Source organism: Neofelis nebulosa, chromosome 3 (assembly GCF_028018385.1).
Source record: "Neofelis nebulosa isolate mNeoNeb1 chromosome 3, mNeoNeb1.pri, whole genome shotgun sequence".
NCBI classification, from domain to species: domain Eukaryota; kingdom Metazoa; phylum Chordata; class Mammalia; order Carnivora; family Felidae; genus Neofelis; species Neofelis nebulosa.
This window is the reverse complement of record NC_080784.1, coordinates 15706355-15722345: the sequence shown is the minus strand read 5'-3', so window position 1 is coordinate 15722345 and position 15991 is coordinate 15706355. Positions and strand designations below refer to the sequence as shown.

The 15991-nt window shown below is 46.0% G+C and overlaps 1 protein-coding gene across 7 annotated transcripts in view; it reads right to left on the bottom strand.

The window, feature by feature from the left end:
- The window catches only part of STOX2 (storkhead box 2), a 229292-nt gene that overhangs the window by 19294 nt on the left and 194007 nt on the right, over positions 1-15991 (bottom strand). For all 7 annotated transcript variants that reach the window (XM_058719952.1, XM_058719955.1, XM_058719956.1 and 4 more), the window contains one exon: positions 3136-3288. In XM_058719952.1, the coding sequence (XP_058575935.1) occupies positions 3136-3288 (153 nt within the window). The remainder of the gene's footprint in view (positions 1-3135; positions 3289-15991) is intronic.

Below are 15991 nucleotides of genomic sequence, written 5' to 3'. Positions count from 1 at the left end.
TCACAGCTTGGAGCCTGGAACCTGCTTCAGATTCCGTGTCTCCCTCTCGCTCTCTGCCCCTCCCCCACTCACCTCTGCCTTTCTCTCTCTCAAAAATAAACAAACATCATAAAGTAAAATAAAATATGGAACTACTGCTGAACAAAGTTTTAAATCATTACTACCACGCCCTAAACCAGTGGTCAGCAAACTTTTTCTCTAAAGAGGTAGAATGTAATTATATTACTTTGTGAGGCCTCTGATCTCCCAGCTGCAACTACTCAATTCTGTAACTGCCGCATAAGCAGCTAAAGACAATACATAAACAAATAGGCAAGGCTGTGTTCTAACAAAGTTCCAAATAAAACTTTATTTACAAGCGTAAGTGGTGGGCCACACTTAGCTTGCTTGCACCCATGGTTTGCCAACCCCTGCCCCAGACTCAGATTTGTACAGCGCCCCTGCAACGTGGGGTTGACCCGTTAGTCATCAGTGTCACAAAGCTGAAAAAGGTGAAGTTCGCTCCCCTCGGCCCATCTGATGACAAGGCATTGAGATCTAAATTCACATGCCATAAAAGCTAGCAAAGCGGTCGTTCTTTTAAGTACAGGTGACCTATGGATTTCTCTACGAAAGTATTCCAACTTAGTGATATTGTAATCAACTGCTTGGCAATTTACTACTTTATTTTGCTCTTTTTCACAATTTACTCTTACATACCGGCTCTGTGTTCTTTCCATTCTCTATTTCATAGCCCAGTAATGGGAGAGATGTAACCAATTTTGGAAAAGCTAGGTGATCTCTCACGAAGCTACATAAAAACAGATTTCAAAAGCTGTAGGGAAGTTTGATGTCAGAAGAGGCCAACCAGGTACAAGGCCACCAAGAAGGGTCTTTCTTCACAAGAGCATTACATCTGTGAACCACATCTGTCCCCTTAGATTGCTCTCACCTGGCACTCTGTTTATCTTGCTACTGAAAGGAAAAGGGTTTGCCTGAAAATTAACAAAGAAAGACGATCAGACAGTGAAGAGTATTCAGAGATAATGTTAGAAAATTTAAGGTAATTTATAGGTTGCAAAAGGTCAGTCGGTCTGTGTTAGAGTTTTTAAACAGCACACATAATTTCCAAACATGTTAATTAGAAAACTGAAGAAGGAGGAAATAAATCATGAGTTGACAACATGGGATTCTCTCTCCCCCTCTCTTTCTCTGCTCCTCCCCAACTCACATGTGGGTGTTTTTAAACAGCACACATAATTTCCAAACATATTAGAAAACTGAAGAAGGAGGAAATAAATCACTGGGACAGCTCAGCTCCCGTGTATTCCCCCCCCCCCCCCCGCCAAAAATCACTGGGATTTGTCCTTCGGGGCAAAAGGAAAAGTGGGGAGTCTCAGTCAGTTAGGCGACCAGCTCTCGATCTCCACTCAGGTCAGGATCTCACGGTTTGTGAGTTCAACCCCCGCTTCAGGGACTGTGCTGACAACATGGGATTCTCTCTCCCCCTCTCTTTCTCTGCTCCTCCCCAACTCACATGTGGGTGCTTTCTCTCAAAATACATAAATAAACATTAAAAAAAAAAAAAAACAGAAGTATTCCTCTTGCCCTCTGCCATGGGTGAGGTGCATTTTCTTACACCGCGACCTTGAGTTCAGCCAGGTTTGCTTTGGCCAATGAAATGTCAGTGGGTGTGGTGTGACCGAAGGGCTGAAGAGCCTCTGTATAACCAGACTTGTTCTCTTGTGGCCTCTGTCGTCCTCATTAGCAGAACTTGCCACTGCTTGTCCCCTTTTCCAAAGAGGATGGGGTACAGGTGGAGCAGAGCCACCTGGGCAGGTCCAGTCTGGATCCGCTGACTCCCGGAGAACCCCCAGACACATGAGCTGAATAAACGTTCACTGCCGTATGCCATCCATGACCTGTGATTGTTACCCGGCATTTTGGTGGCAAAAGGGAACTGATACAGTCCACAGCTTCTGTTTCACCAAGGTCCCTTCTAGGTTGGATGAAAACTATGTCAAGAGTTCATTTTTTGGGTAAGCTCTATTTCCATCTAGGTACATGTCGAGTCCAAGCTGCCAAACTGGTGGCCCGATAATGTGCTTTATTTGACTTGCAAGTCACGGGCACCCGTGTGTTAAAATGTACACACACACCCAACACACACGTAACTGCCAATAGCTAAGGAAATCTACAGATGTCACAGATTCTACAGAGTTTCCAGAGTCTCTTGAAAAAGCAGTAGATTTGAAGCTCTGGCAGGGTTTGACGTTTTTTTGGGGGGGGGGCAATACACGGGAGCTGAGGACCGGGCTGCCCCCCTTGAGACAGGTCACGCTGTCTTTAGCTTATCACTATTCCTAACGTCTTCTGGTGCCAGAGGCACCAAATGCCATTGGTAGGGCAGCTGGACTATTGTCTTCTTATTATAATATTTAAGAGACAAGGAAATATTTTATTTTTTTCCTTTAAAATGAGATCTTAACTAATTTATCAAATATCCTATTATTAAAACTCATCAGGCCATGACACAAGCATGCAAGATATGTTTTTGTTTGTTTGTCCTTACTATCGCTCTAGTGTAATCCCTTGGGACTAAACTTTTCCGACACCCTCCCATGCGTCATGGGTGGCTCAGTCGGTTAAGCGTCCGACTTCGGCTCAGGTCATGATCTCACGGTACGTGAGTTTGAGCCCTGCATCCAGCTCTGTGCTGACAGCTCGGAGGCCGGAGCCTGCTTCGCATTCTGGGTCTCCCTCTCTCTCTGCCCCTCCCCTGCTCATGCTCTGTCTCTCTCTCTCTCTCAAAAATAAATAAACACTAAAATTTTTTTAAAAAATAAAGGTTATGTTGAAGTTGACTAGAACCTTGGTGGGTTTTGCCAGAATTCTTCACGCATCCTGACTGTATTTCTTCTTCTCAGTGCCCCTTAAAAAGAGCATTACACTATCACCTGGAGACGGCACGTTAGTTTTGAAGTAACAGAGATGATTTGATTTCTAATTACAGCCTTAAGGAACGTTTCTGGCCAGTTTTGGCAAAACATTCTTTTTTCTATTACATTTCAATGAGAGGCACCACGGTCCACATGAGGTCCCAGAGCGACCAGCACACATGTCTGTTTGGAAAGTGCTACATTCTCTTCCCATTACCTGGGAAACACGTGGTCAGATGCTCCATCAGCGCTTCCTGGGTGACAGGTTTTCTCGCGGAGTTCATTGCTGAGATGGCCAAGCAAAGGATTTCCCCGAGTGGAATGAACTGAGATTGACTGATGGGAGACATGCTGATTGGTGACACATCACCTGCAGAAAGACAATTTTCAAGGAAGCAGTTCATTAAAAGACCCAGCCTTTTGTCACATGCACGCGCGCGCGCACACACACATACACACACACACACACGCGCACACCATGACCCTTCCTGGTTCCCTGTATCATGAGGACGATCAACTCTGAATGCTGAAGCTTGTTACGGCCACACAGCGGATGCCCCTCAGGTGGAAGGATGCCCCCCGAGCAGTGGAAGCTCCAATGGCCTCGGCAAACAGAACCTGCCTCTAAAACCTGAGAGCTCCTTTCAACAGACTTACAGCTGAAGGGCGTACAACACGAGGCTGAAAAATGAGCTCTGTTTTTATTAACTCGGAGCCGGTTTATTTAAGAACTGCCATTCCCAACTCGACAAATGCACTTGGGGAAACGTGAGGATTCATTCATTCAAATGTTGAGTGGCTCTTCACGTGTCAGCCATCTGCTGGGGGCTTGGGATTTCCTTGGGAGAGGGAGTGAGCTCCCCTCCCCAGATCATCTCTGCTCTCAAGGAGTAAGGGGAGGAGACAGGCGACTAGACCCAAGTCCACCGTTCTCCACAGAAGGCTGAATGACAGACTCTGGGACAGAGGGGACAGGGCGGTGGTGCAGCAGCGGCGGGGGTGGGGGGTGAGGGGAGGGGGTGCTTAGAAGCTGGAAGTGAGAGGTTTCCCCGAGGATGTGCAGCCTGAATCAGGTGCTGAAGCGGGAGTGTGCCTGGGGACTGGGAGGTGTGGGGGGGGAAGGACTTGTAAGCAGCCGCTTTCTGGGGAGGAGTGGGGAAGGGCACGGGGCCACCACGAGGGGACAGCTGAGCACGCGAGGCCTTCACCCTGTGAGGGAGGGTGAGCCACGGAAGGAATTTCGGGAACGACAAAGTCAGATGTGACTTTCAGAAGCCGGATGGACTGGAGGGAGCAGGAGAGAGCAGATCACCATCCACAAGGGACCCTGTGGCCTCCTGCCCGTGTCTGCAACAGGAAGAATCGGTGGCGGAGGACAGGCTGAAGACCCAGCCGCGTGGGGCTGACGACGGTTCGCGAAGCGTATCAACGTGCACCGTGAGGCTCTGTCTTCACTTCTGCGGTCTTTGTGTCACAGTGTGGTGCTTTTCAAGTTATGTTCCGAGGATTCCTAGGATTCCCCGGCAAGATCTCTGGGGTGGGGCTGGGGCCCCAGCGGAGGGAGAGGCTGGAAGAGCAGGAAAGCCTGAAGGTGCCACCTGGGTGCCACCTGGGGCTCGGTAGGGTGTCTTGTGCAAAAAGGCCCCACAGAAAGAGGGTAAAGTTAGCAGCAGAGGATCTGGGAGCTTCTGAGCTGACTTCCCACACGTATTTACATAATCTCTCCTTTTTTGTTTCCTGGGCCTGATTTCTCCCATGTAATAAACTCCCAGATGCTGGCCAGAACCCAGGCTCGGGTCAGCCTGTGGCACTGGGCAGTGCCCTCCTGGGAGCGTGTCAGGACCCTCTGGGGTGGGCCAGCTCCTCACTGTCGGGCACTCAAAGCTGTGCCCAGCCGCCATTCCTGGTTTGCTGGGAACCCAGAGGCCCTTCGAGAAAGAACCTGAACGTGCTTGGATGGACTAGATGGGAAAAGGGTTGATGGATGGAACCAGGCAACGGGGCCCGGGAATGAAAACCCCCAGAGGGGGGTTAAGCCTAACAGGTGCAGGGATGAGGCAGCGGGAAGCCGGAGTCAAAGCCTGGAGACCTCCCCACCAAGCCCAGCTCAGTTCGGGGCTCCAGTCAGTTCTGCCGTGGCTCTGTGCTCTCCAAGACAGGGCGGAGAAGAGTGGTCAAAGCGAGTGGAGAATACCCAGGCCCAGAAGGAGAGAACAGCAGAAGGCAGAACTGACCAGAATACATGAGCTTTGGAGGCCAATGGAACAGAAAGAGAAGAATCACAAAGAGAGGCCTCCTGCAAACATTCGGTGGGGTAGCAGTGGGTGGAAGTGAGAACGTGGAATTTTGGCTGCCACTGGGGGTATGAGCATCACTTGCTGGCTAGTAAAGCTCAATTCATACTGGTGGCTCAAAAATGAGGGCTGGGACCATCTCAGTAGGCAAGTGTGCGGCTGCCCAGAACAGCGTATATATATATTTTAAGTTTATTTATTTTGAGGGGGGAGGGGGAGACAGAGGAAGAGAAAAAGAGAGAGAGAGAGAGAGAGAGAGAGAGCGAGAGAGAGAATCCCAAGCAGGCTCCCCACTGTCAGCACAGAGCCCGACGCAGGGCTCGAACTCACGAACCTTGAGATCGTGACCTGAGCTGAAACCAAGAGTCTGACACTTAACTGACTGAGCCACCCAGGCACCGTCAGTATATATCTTCTTAAAACCTATTATACCCTCAGTTCACACCAAATTAATTCTAAAGGCTCAGGCATAATAGATGAACCGGTGGTAGTGGTGAGGTGCAGGGGAGGTGGGAGTCTGGAGCTCTTCCCGTTCAAATCCCCCCTCCCCACAGCGGCCCCTGTAGCTCAGCCACAGCCTCCGGAAAGATCTCTTCTGGAAGTCCTTCTCTCTCCCTCAGCCTCCTGCAGGAGAGGCTGGGGCACTGAGGCTAGGTTCTTGCTCAGTTGGCTAAGGCATCTGGGGTCAGCCGGCCACGGGGGAGATCAGTGCAGATTCCGGCACCTTCCGACCCGGAATCCATTTGGGAGCTGAACACCTTCTGAACCTTGCCTATCACGATTAAGGGCTTCTCAGAAGACCAGGGGCACAAAACCACGAAATATGATCTTTGGTTTTTGAATGCAGGTCTCCCTTCTAGTCTTGTAGAGGATACAGGGAACTTGCAGTCTCCAGAGAAAAGATAGGGCTGTTAGCAAACGGACCGCTTGAGTTCAGGCCACTCTTGTCCTTATGCTTTTAGCTAAAATGATCTGTTTAGTTGAACTGCTATCTTCTAAGTTAATTTCTTTTCATTCTTCGTCGCCAACTACAAGGGCCAGCATGCTTCAAGTGCGTCTGAATTGCATTTGCTTCGAAAAAGCTCAGTGTTGCGACAATACTGAATATGTGCGCCATAACTTTTCACTCCGGGTACAGAACGGAATGGAATCTGGAGGCTCTAAGTGACTATCTCGTCACCTCATTTTTTATACTGCACTAAGATAAATTATTTTCCACTCCCCGCAGGTCCCCAAGCCCATCGGCAATCCTTGCCTACCCCGGGGCCCAGGTGCTCCCTAGATGGGCTCCTCTGCTCTACGTCCAGTGCTACCTGTCCTCCAAAGCACCATGCTCTCCCCTGACCCATTGGGATGGCTTGGATGACTGTCACTTTTCCCTCTGACCTGACACTGCTTTCCTCACAGGACAGCCAGGTCTTAGAAAAACAGAAAACATGCCCCCGCCCTGCAGAACGTCCTACAGTGACTGCGCACAGCGCCCCAGAGAGGGATCGCTTCACCAGGCCTGCAGTGGCAGGGTCAGGGTCTGGGCCTGTCCACCCACCTCTGGGACGGTCACCCTCCCAGTTCCCCACCCTCTCCCTCTGCCACGCTCACAACCTCCTCTGTTCTCTGATCACAAGCTTTTTCTGCACTGGGGCCTCTGCGTGTGTTGAGCTTCTGGGATGCTCCCTGCACAGGCCTTTGCTGGACTGGCTTCTCCTTTGGGTCTCAGCTTAAGGCGGGACCTCCTCAGGGAGCCCTGTCCTGACCACCCAATGTACTGCTGTCCCAACGCTACAAGAGAGACTCTCTCCTGTTACCCGAGTCTGATATGTGATTTAGAGTAGATACATATTTGGTCTTTATCCCCATTTCTTGCACAGAGTTCCTAAAACCAGGGGGAATTTCCTAGGTGAGGAGAGAGATAAGGTGTCTTTTGTTATGTTAATCAGGTGGCTTTTTGACCTGAAACTAGGCACAGACCGGCGGGAAGGGGGAGGGGAGGAGCTGGTGGCCGGGAGACTAACTGTGACTAGAGATGGAACTTGCAGTCCTACCGCCAGCCTCCAGGGAGGGGAGAGGGGCTGCAGGTTGAATCAGTGGCCAATGGCCAATGATTTAATTATGTTTCCGTAACGAAGCCTCCATTGAAAACCCAAAGGATGGGGTCCAGAGAACTTCCACGCTGGTGAACACGTGGGTATTTGGGGAAGAGGGGTGTGCTCAGGGAGGGTCATGGAAGGTCCGAGCTCCTTCCCTGCACTTCATCCCATCAGCTCTTCTGAGTTGTATCCTTGGATAATAAACCAGCACTCTAATAAATAAAGTGTTTCCCTGAGTTCTATGAGCAAGTTAACTGAATCCAAGGAGGACTCATGGAAACCAATTTATAGCCGGTCAGTCAGAAGCACAGGTGACAATTTGAGCTTTTGGTCGGCTTGGAAGGGGGGCAATCTTACAGGAGTGAGCAAACTCACAACTACTTTGTGGGCGAACACATTGTTTCTGAGCTGCCATAATTCATATTGTTCTAAAACAAAGGGGTAAACAGGTTTTACTCCGGCTTTATTTTCTTACAAACATCCATTTAAGCATAGTCCTCAGGGAACATCTGCCAAATCCCAAAGAATTCAGGTAAAACCTGTGGGATCTGATGCTATCTCCAGGAAGATGATATCAGAAATCAGCTGAACTGTAGGACAGTCCGCTTGTGTTGGAGAACTGCTTGGTGATGTGGAAAACCCACACGCACACCTGAACTGGTACCAGAATCTCAGCAAGCTACTCTCTTCACTGTCTGAGTGTGTGTGCGTGTGTCTGTGTGTTCACTGTCTGTCTCGCCCACTTGACTAAGAGCTCTGTAAAAGAACAACATCTGAATGCTACGTTCCTACTAGATTTCCGATGCCTAGAATAATGCAGAGAATACATCACACACCCAGTAAGTGTTTGTTGAATGAATGAATGAATGAATGAATGAATAAATGGCCATTGATAACACTGTAATCCTAGGAATTTCTCAGGGTATTTAAAGGATTGCGACTTCCCTCTTGCATCTTGCTAAATAATTTCAAACAAAATAACAAGAGACCGAATAATACTTAACCGTGCAATTTCTAAGACTCCCTTTATTAATTTCATCAACAACAGAGCACCCAAACACAGCAGTTACCACAGGAAAGTAATTATATATTAAATGAGGTTTAGGACACACATTTAAGATCTGTATTAAAGGAATCATAGGTATCAATACAACACATCATTCAAGTTTACCATGATTTTCTATGGCTCTTTTATATAAAGACCTGCTTAATAAGCCAGCTAATCACTCTTAATTAAAATACTAGAAAATTCTTCCAACAACTGGACATTTACAGTCAAAGAAGAAAACAAGGGAATGTAAATACTGCCAAAATCTTGTGGGTCACCATAATCTACAGAAACTACCACACTGTGAATAAACTATGAATTGTTACTTGCCTATAATTTATGGGATGGATTTTTCTATTGTCAGAATTAGTTCTGTACGCATTCAATAAAGACAACTCATGGCTCCTTTGCAGACTAGCAAATTCTTTCTGGACCACAATTCTGTCCTGTTGTTCCAAAAAGAAGGGGTAAGTAGGTTTCACTTCAGCTTTTACCTTCTTACAAACATCCATTTAAGTACAATCCTCAGGGGACATTTGTCAAATCCAAAATAATTCGGGTAAGACCAAGCACGGCGCCTTGGACAGAGGAAGCATTCCGTAAGTTCCTGGTAAATAAACTGCAACTCTGAGAAGACATGAAAATATTCCCATTGTAAGCAAACCTCTTTGCTTTTAAGAGCATTCGACACTAAAGCTTGATGCCTCAGCGAACATTTGGACGCCGCTTTCATTTAAGGTACTGGTCAGCTGAGAAGCATGAGGACAGAGGAGACCGTCTGCCCAGGGTCATGGGGAGAAGGTGGGGAGCCCGGCAGAGGCGGGATAGCAGGTGTGGGGCAGCCCCCCCTTCCCCGGGGAGCGGGGCACATCTGGGCACAGCTGGAGCAGGCTAGCAAGAAAAACAGGAGCCAGGTCCTGCCTGACCAGAGGCTTCGGTCCAATTCTTGATGCTGATGGGGAACCTCTGCGTGTGTTTGTACGGAGGAATCACGTGACATGCTGGTGTCAGAAAATCAGTTCTGTGCCACCGTGGGAAACAAACTGGCAACTGGAACAACTGCCCAGGCAGTTGACAAGGGGCATCTGGCACGACAGGTAGAAATCAGGCCCGTGCTGACTTTCTTCGTCCCTCAGTATCTACAGCTAGTTATTTCCACCTCAGTGATATCTGTACCCCAAGAGTGCGATTTTACTGTTGAAACACCCCTCTCTATTTTCCCTTCCAACTTCTGGCCAGTTCCTTTAGCTGGAATTATTTAAAAAAAAAAATGCTCGCTCACATAATTCATCCTTTCAAGAAATATATTTGAGAGCCTGTTATATATTCAATACCTTTAGGCACTCGCCTTGCAAAGTGGTTCCTATCTATTTGTGTGCCAAAAAAAAAAAAAGTACTGTAATAAAGCTCTGTTCTTTATAAATGCCTTTTTTTTTTTTCAGTCATTCATCTGGGTTCTCCGGACTCCTCAGTCTCTGCATATGAGGGAGGGCAACACAGAGCCTAGGAAGACACAACTTGCATGACAATTTATACCCATCTCTTCCCAGATGATAACTGCAGCTTTCCAAAAGATACCTAACTAGAAGAGCAAGCATACCATTTCCTTCCATCTTAAAGTCCCCATCTTCACACGACCGTAAGAAAAGGACAGCCATAGGGGCGCCTGGGTGGCTCAGTCGGTTGAGCGACCGACTTCAGCTCAGGTCATGATCTCACAGTTCGTGAGTTCAAGCCCCGTGCTGGGCTCTGTGCTGACAGCTCAGAGCCTGGAGCCTGTTTCAGATTCTGTGTCTCCCTCTCTCTCTGCCCCTCCCCCCCCTCAAAAATAAATACATGTTAAAAAAACAAACAAACAACAGACAGCCATAGTTCTTCCAGGTGAACTACATGATAATAAACTACAACACTGAAAATACCCCGAAGCCCATCTTCTATCTTAACCTTCTTCAAATAACCCATTTTTTTCAAGCACCAGCATTATGTTTAAATTACCCTGTTTTCCTGTTTATTTTTAAACACAACTCTTCCTTGTAAATGCCAATTTAATCTGTACTCTGGATTGAAGAGTTACCTTCGACTCTAATCAAGTTCATGAGTCAAAGCAGCCTACTTCCAAGCGCGGTTCTGTGACTGTACTAATTTCTAATCGGCAAATTCCCCACATACAAAGGCATTCAAGAGGTATTTTGCTAAGCGCCCAGTCTCTCCCAGCAGAACACAATTACCACTCTGCGCTGTTTCCTCATCTGAGAAGGGAAATGACGTCAAAGATTCCTTCAGGCTCTCAATGATTCTGTGATTCTATGTCAATGCAGCAGGATTCTGGCATAAAAGCAGAATATAGTACTCATGTGTAGGTCTGTTTCCATCTTGCCGGGGAAACTATTTTAATAATCCAATCTGGAAAAAAAGTAGGCTTTAATTTTAAAAATAGCAAAATATATTGGCTATTAATCTTTTCCCTTGTAATAAAGGCTTCATCATTTACTCTTTCTCATTCAAAGTCTTGCTCAGCTTTGCTCCTCGGGATGAAAGCGTGCCTGTTTTTGTTCTCTGTGTTGCCAAAATTAACACTAAAGTTAAAATTATAGATGCCAATAAAATTACCACATGCGGTAGATACCGTGACTCATAAAAATGGTCAAACATGCCTATAAAATGTGCAGTGGGCACAGCGGCAGGACGACTCTATTCCTTCCAATGAGCTATTCACGGAACTCCTGACAAGCCAAGTTTTACCTGAACACACCCTTGAGCCTGGGGAAGTCATAAGCTCTCTGAGGTTAAGTGAACAACATCTCTGATGCAGGGCATCAGACGGACCTTGTGTTTTACAATGAGTTCAATTTATGAACCCCAATTTTATGTATAAATATTGTTTGGTTCTTGGAACAGACGGTCTACTATGATATATTTTTTTAAAAAGTTGCTCTAGAGGAACACGTATTCCCTTCCCATACCCTCTCGAGCAGACAGCGACCCCTGCAGGAGGGCAGAGCATTACAGCTGCGTTATTTTAAACAGCTTTCCCTTGGAACCAAATTACCATACTTGACTTTCAAATGTGTGCATTTGAAATCTAAAAGGAAACTGGCAGTGAAAAAGCCCCCTTTACCAGTTTACTATATGTTTGGTTTAAATGCCACTGTTTTCAGAAATTTAAGGCTGGGCCTTCCCTGCAATAGTCGATGGCAGTAAAGATGACATTTTTTTCTTTAAAAAAAAAAAAGGAATTTTAGAACATTTAGAAATTCTATGATAGCTTTTCTAAAGTCACCTGGTGCTTTATGTCAACACATGATGAGTGTCTTAAAGAAGGTTCAATTCCTAAGCTACCATTTGAATGAACGAACTGTCTTAATCCCAAAGAGAAATGTAAATAAGGGGTTCCCATTAATAATAGTAAAGTTAATGGTGTCCATTCCCCGTGACTTTCGTAAGAAACTTCTGATGAGAGTGAACGAGCAATCATGGTGGCATATGGTGCACACACGTGCACACACATACACATGCACACACACACACACACACACACACACACACACAAATGGGTTAATGTCCACCGCGTGTCCTGAATCTTTCTGCTTAGCAGTCTGTCTAATGCACAGACATGCAGCTAGGTGTGATGACAAATCAGTCGGTTCAGAAACCCATTATCTTCCTCCGTCTACGAGCTTTCATTAGTTATATTAGCTATCACTCTTGTTAGCTGAGATTTGACTACTGATACAAAATTGCCACAGGATAAGCAGAGATGGGCAAGCCAGAAAGGGTGGAGGATGAGGTAGAGAAGGGCAACCCATGGGCAGTGATGGGTGAAAACCCCCTGCTGGGGGGCCCTTGTCACCGTCAGCAGGAATGCTTCAGACATCTCTCTAATCAGAATCAGATAACACCGCCGGACCATTTTGCTCTTGTGCTAGATGTGTAGCTGAAAAGTTAGGATGGCAATATGAGCCATCGGGCCAATTAAATGCTTCAGTAATTCAAACCTTTGCTCGGGCTCCACATTAGCACGTGTGTATGGACTAAAACCTGGCGGAGTGCTATTCACAAGCAGGCACTCAGATGCTTGTTGAATACCTAGGGACGGCACACACATGGACAAGGCAAGGTGAGACCCTGCTAACTGCCAGACGTTTCCATCACCAGCTGCCTCCTTCTCTTTAGACCCTCATCCGGGGCTAAGTTACAGCCATTTACCCCCAGGGATAAAATCATGACGAAATACCAGTCCTAGTTGAACAATTAATTTCTCAGGTGTTACACACCAGTAGGGCACCTGGCCAACAGAAGTCCTTTGTAAGACAGTGTCCTCCTTCTCTTCAATTTAAGTGCATCGTGTGAGACCGGACCCACGTGCCTAAGTTAATCTATCCCGCACCAGAACCCAGCCTCACACCAGAGACGGATCAGATGCTCCAACTTGCACCGATGAGATTTCTCAAGGACAGTTTAATACATGAGTCTAACACCTCCAGGGTCATTCTCTCCCACCATTTACAAGGTAGAATCACCACAGCTGTTCCTCAGTCTCTGTACTCCCGGATTCACTAGCTTATTGCCGGTATTGCAACCATACTGTGACTGATTTCTCTAAAATGCAATTATACCAGGACAAGAAGGCCTAATTAAACGACAGTTCCCAAATTACAGCACAATTATACTGAATGACTGCTACCAACTCCCCAACAACTGAATGCTCTAACCACCCCTTCCAACAGTCATGGAGGCTGTCATGAAAGAACCACGTAAGAGTCTACTGGAATGAGGTACAGAGGCCAGAAGAGAGACACAGAGAAAACGCCCAACTCACTGTACCAAGAAGGAACTTTACTCTCCCAAGTCTGGCATCACAAGACGGATAGAGGCCATGGACTCTGCAGCCAAAACTGTAGGTTCAGAGCCCAGTTCTGCTCTTCACTGGCTGTGGGATTTGGGGCAAATTAGTTAATTTCGGGGGTTGCAGTTTCTTCTCAGGTGAAGTACACAAAGTGATGTTCACCTTACAGAGTTGAGGGGGTTAAAGAAGATAAGGGATATTGGGTGCTTATGCTGCCCCTGAGACCTAAAAACTATTTGACAAATGCAGGAGTATTATAATTACCTTCCCTGAGCCCATTTAAATTTATTCCATTTATTCTTTGGTGGTGTTTGAATATCTACAGATAGCAATTCAATAGAACAATCACTCTGTCCTAAAAAGGAACTTTTTTGTTTGTAAACAAAACTGAGATATCTGCAAAAAGAATAAGAGAGTAACAGTCTTTGTTACACTAGTATGAATTTGTTTAATCGGACCACTCACCTCTTAAATGTGAGCATAAGCACTGAGTGAATGGAATAGTTTGACTGGGAAGCAGAAAAGCTAAGATATATACGTATATAATTTTATATATGTATATATACGTATTAGATGTGTATATATGTATTATATATGTATGTGCATATGCATATATATGTATTCTATGTGCGTACATATACATGTATAAAATATACACATATATACAAGAATTCTACACATATATTATACACATTAATATATACACATATATTATACACATATCATATATACTTTATATGTATATATACCTATATATGCATACAATATATGTGTGTGCGTGTGCGTGTGTGTGTTGTGTGTAAACATACAACATTTGACATGTATTACTGGGCTGGGGGAGAATGGTGTGAAAGCAAAGGGGAAGAGAGAAGGGCACCAGAAGATGAGAAATTATATGGATAGAGAGTTACAAGGACACCAAACAAAGCTGGCCTCTTTGGAAATTTTGGCTGGGCCACTCTCTTACCTGAGAAAGGAAACTCCGCCTTTGAGGAGGTACCCTTAGGACCAAAAACCAGTGACACTAGGAGCTACATAATCTCTGACAGAACCTGAGGTACAAAGAGCCATGATGGTTACCCCTTCTAAGGAAAACATCCTGTGGGATTCAAGGGAGTCACTTACGCACAAAATCTCGGAGTTTTGCACACTCCTTGCCTACGGATAGCTTGTCCAGTAATATGCCTCCTAATCAAGTAAATCATAACCAATGTCGCCACTGAAGGGTCGCATCTTCACACCTGTTCTTAACAGTAACAACCCTCTACGAGCAGCGTACGACTCTGTCCGGAACCATATCTCAAGGTAAGAACAATCATCATGGCTAGAATTTGAACTCCTGACGTCCATCCTGCAGTAATCTACCTTGTGAAGACTCTTAAAATGAACAAAACAGACCATTCTCGCCCTCTGTGACAAATGAATGCTTTTTAAACTGCCTCTCTTCTGAATCCACTATTTAAGGAGGATTCCCGTGTACAGGGAACTACTAGGAGATGGGAACTGTAGACACGGACATAAATCTCGATCCTTGCCTTCAATGAGCTTATGATTTGGGTGGGGAAACATGAAATAAATGCATGAAAATACAAGCAGCTAGAACATACTTAAATCACTGTTTACAACATCCTTAGAAGAGATACAAGAAAATACATGAATGGCTAGCAAATTAACTCAATAATAGGAATTTACTCATATATAATTACATTCATCTATCCACAGACAGAAGTAGGAATTCTATAATAGCATTAAGAAATGACCTTCTATTGGAGAAATTAGGGAAGGCTTTACGCAAGAGGGAGACTTTGAATAGGGTCTTTAAGGATGAATCGAAATGATGGGTGTGGGGACCTTATATAATTACTGTATATTCTCAATATACTACGGTGTCACCAAGCATCTTTTTTTTTTTAACTTTTTTTTTTAACGTTTATTTTTGAGACAGAGAGAGACAGAGCATGAACGGGGGAGGGGCAGAGAGAGAGGGAGACACAGAATCGGAGGCAGGCTCCAGGCTCTGAGCCATCAGCCCAGGGCCCGACGCGGGGCTCGAACTCACGGACCGCGAGGTCGTGACCTGAGCTGAAGTCGGACGCTTAACCGACTGAGCCACCCAGGCGCCCCCCAAGCATCTTTTAATACTGACTCAACATGCTCGACTTTGCTTTGAAGATGCACAGCACTGTGCACAAAGAAGAGACATCTTTAACCGTGTAGAAAGGAAGCATGCTTTCTGACCCTCCGTGGAAGAGTGAGCGAGGGCGATGGATATGAAAGCAAAGAGAAGAAGAGGGGTTCAAGGAGCCTACCCAATGCCGAGTTTGCATTTTATTTTATTTTATTTTATTTTATTTATTTTTTTTTTCAACGTTTTTTATTTATTTTTGGGACAGAGAGAGACAGAGCATGAACGGGGGAGGGGCAGAGAGAGAGGGAGACACAGAATCGGAAACAGGCTCCAGGCTCCGAGCCATCAGCCCAGAGCCCGACGCGGGGCTCAAACTCACGGACCGCGAGATCGTGACCTGGCTGAAGTCGGCCGCTCAACCGACTGCGCCACCCAGGCGCCCCCCGAGTTTGCATTTTAAAATGTTCTCATTATGAGTACAAATGACATCAGGGATTTGGCGCTCTCGAAACATCTTTAATAAAAAAGAGTGCTAAACCTATGAATCCGACAAGATAGTTAAAGCCATGCTTTCGGATTTGCCAAGTTTCACTTTGGAAACGTAGCATGTAATGGACTTCTGAGGACCACATTTTGCCATCTCACTATTTAAAGAAAAAAAAAAAGCTTC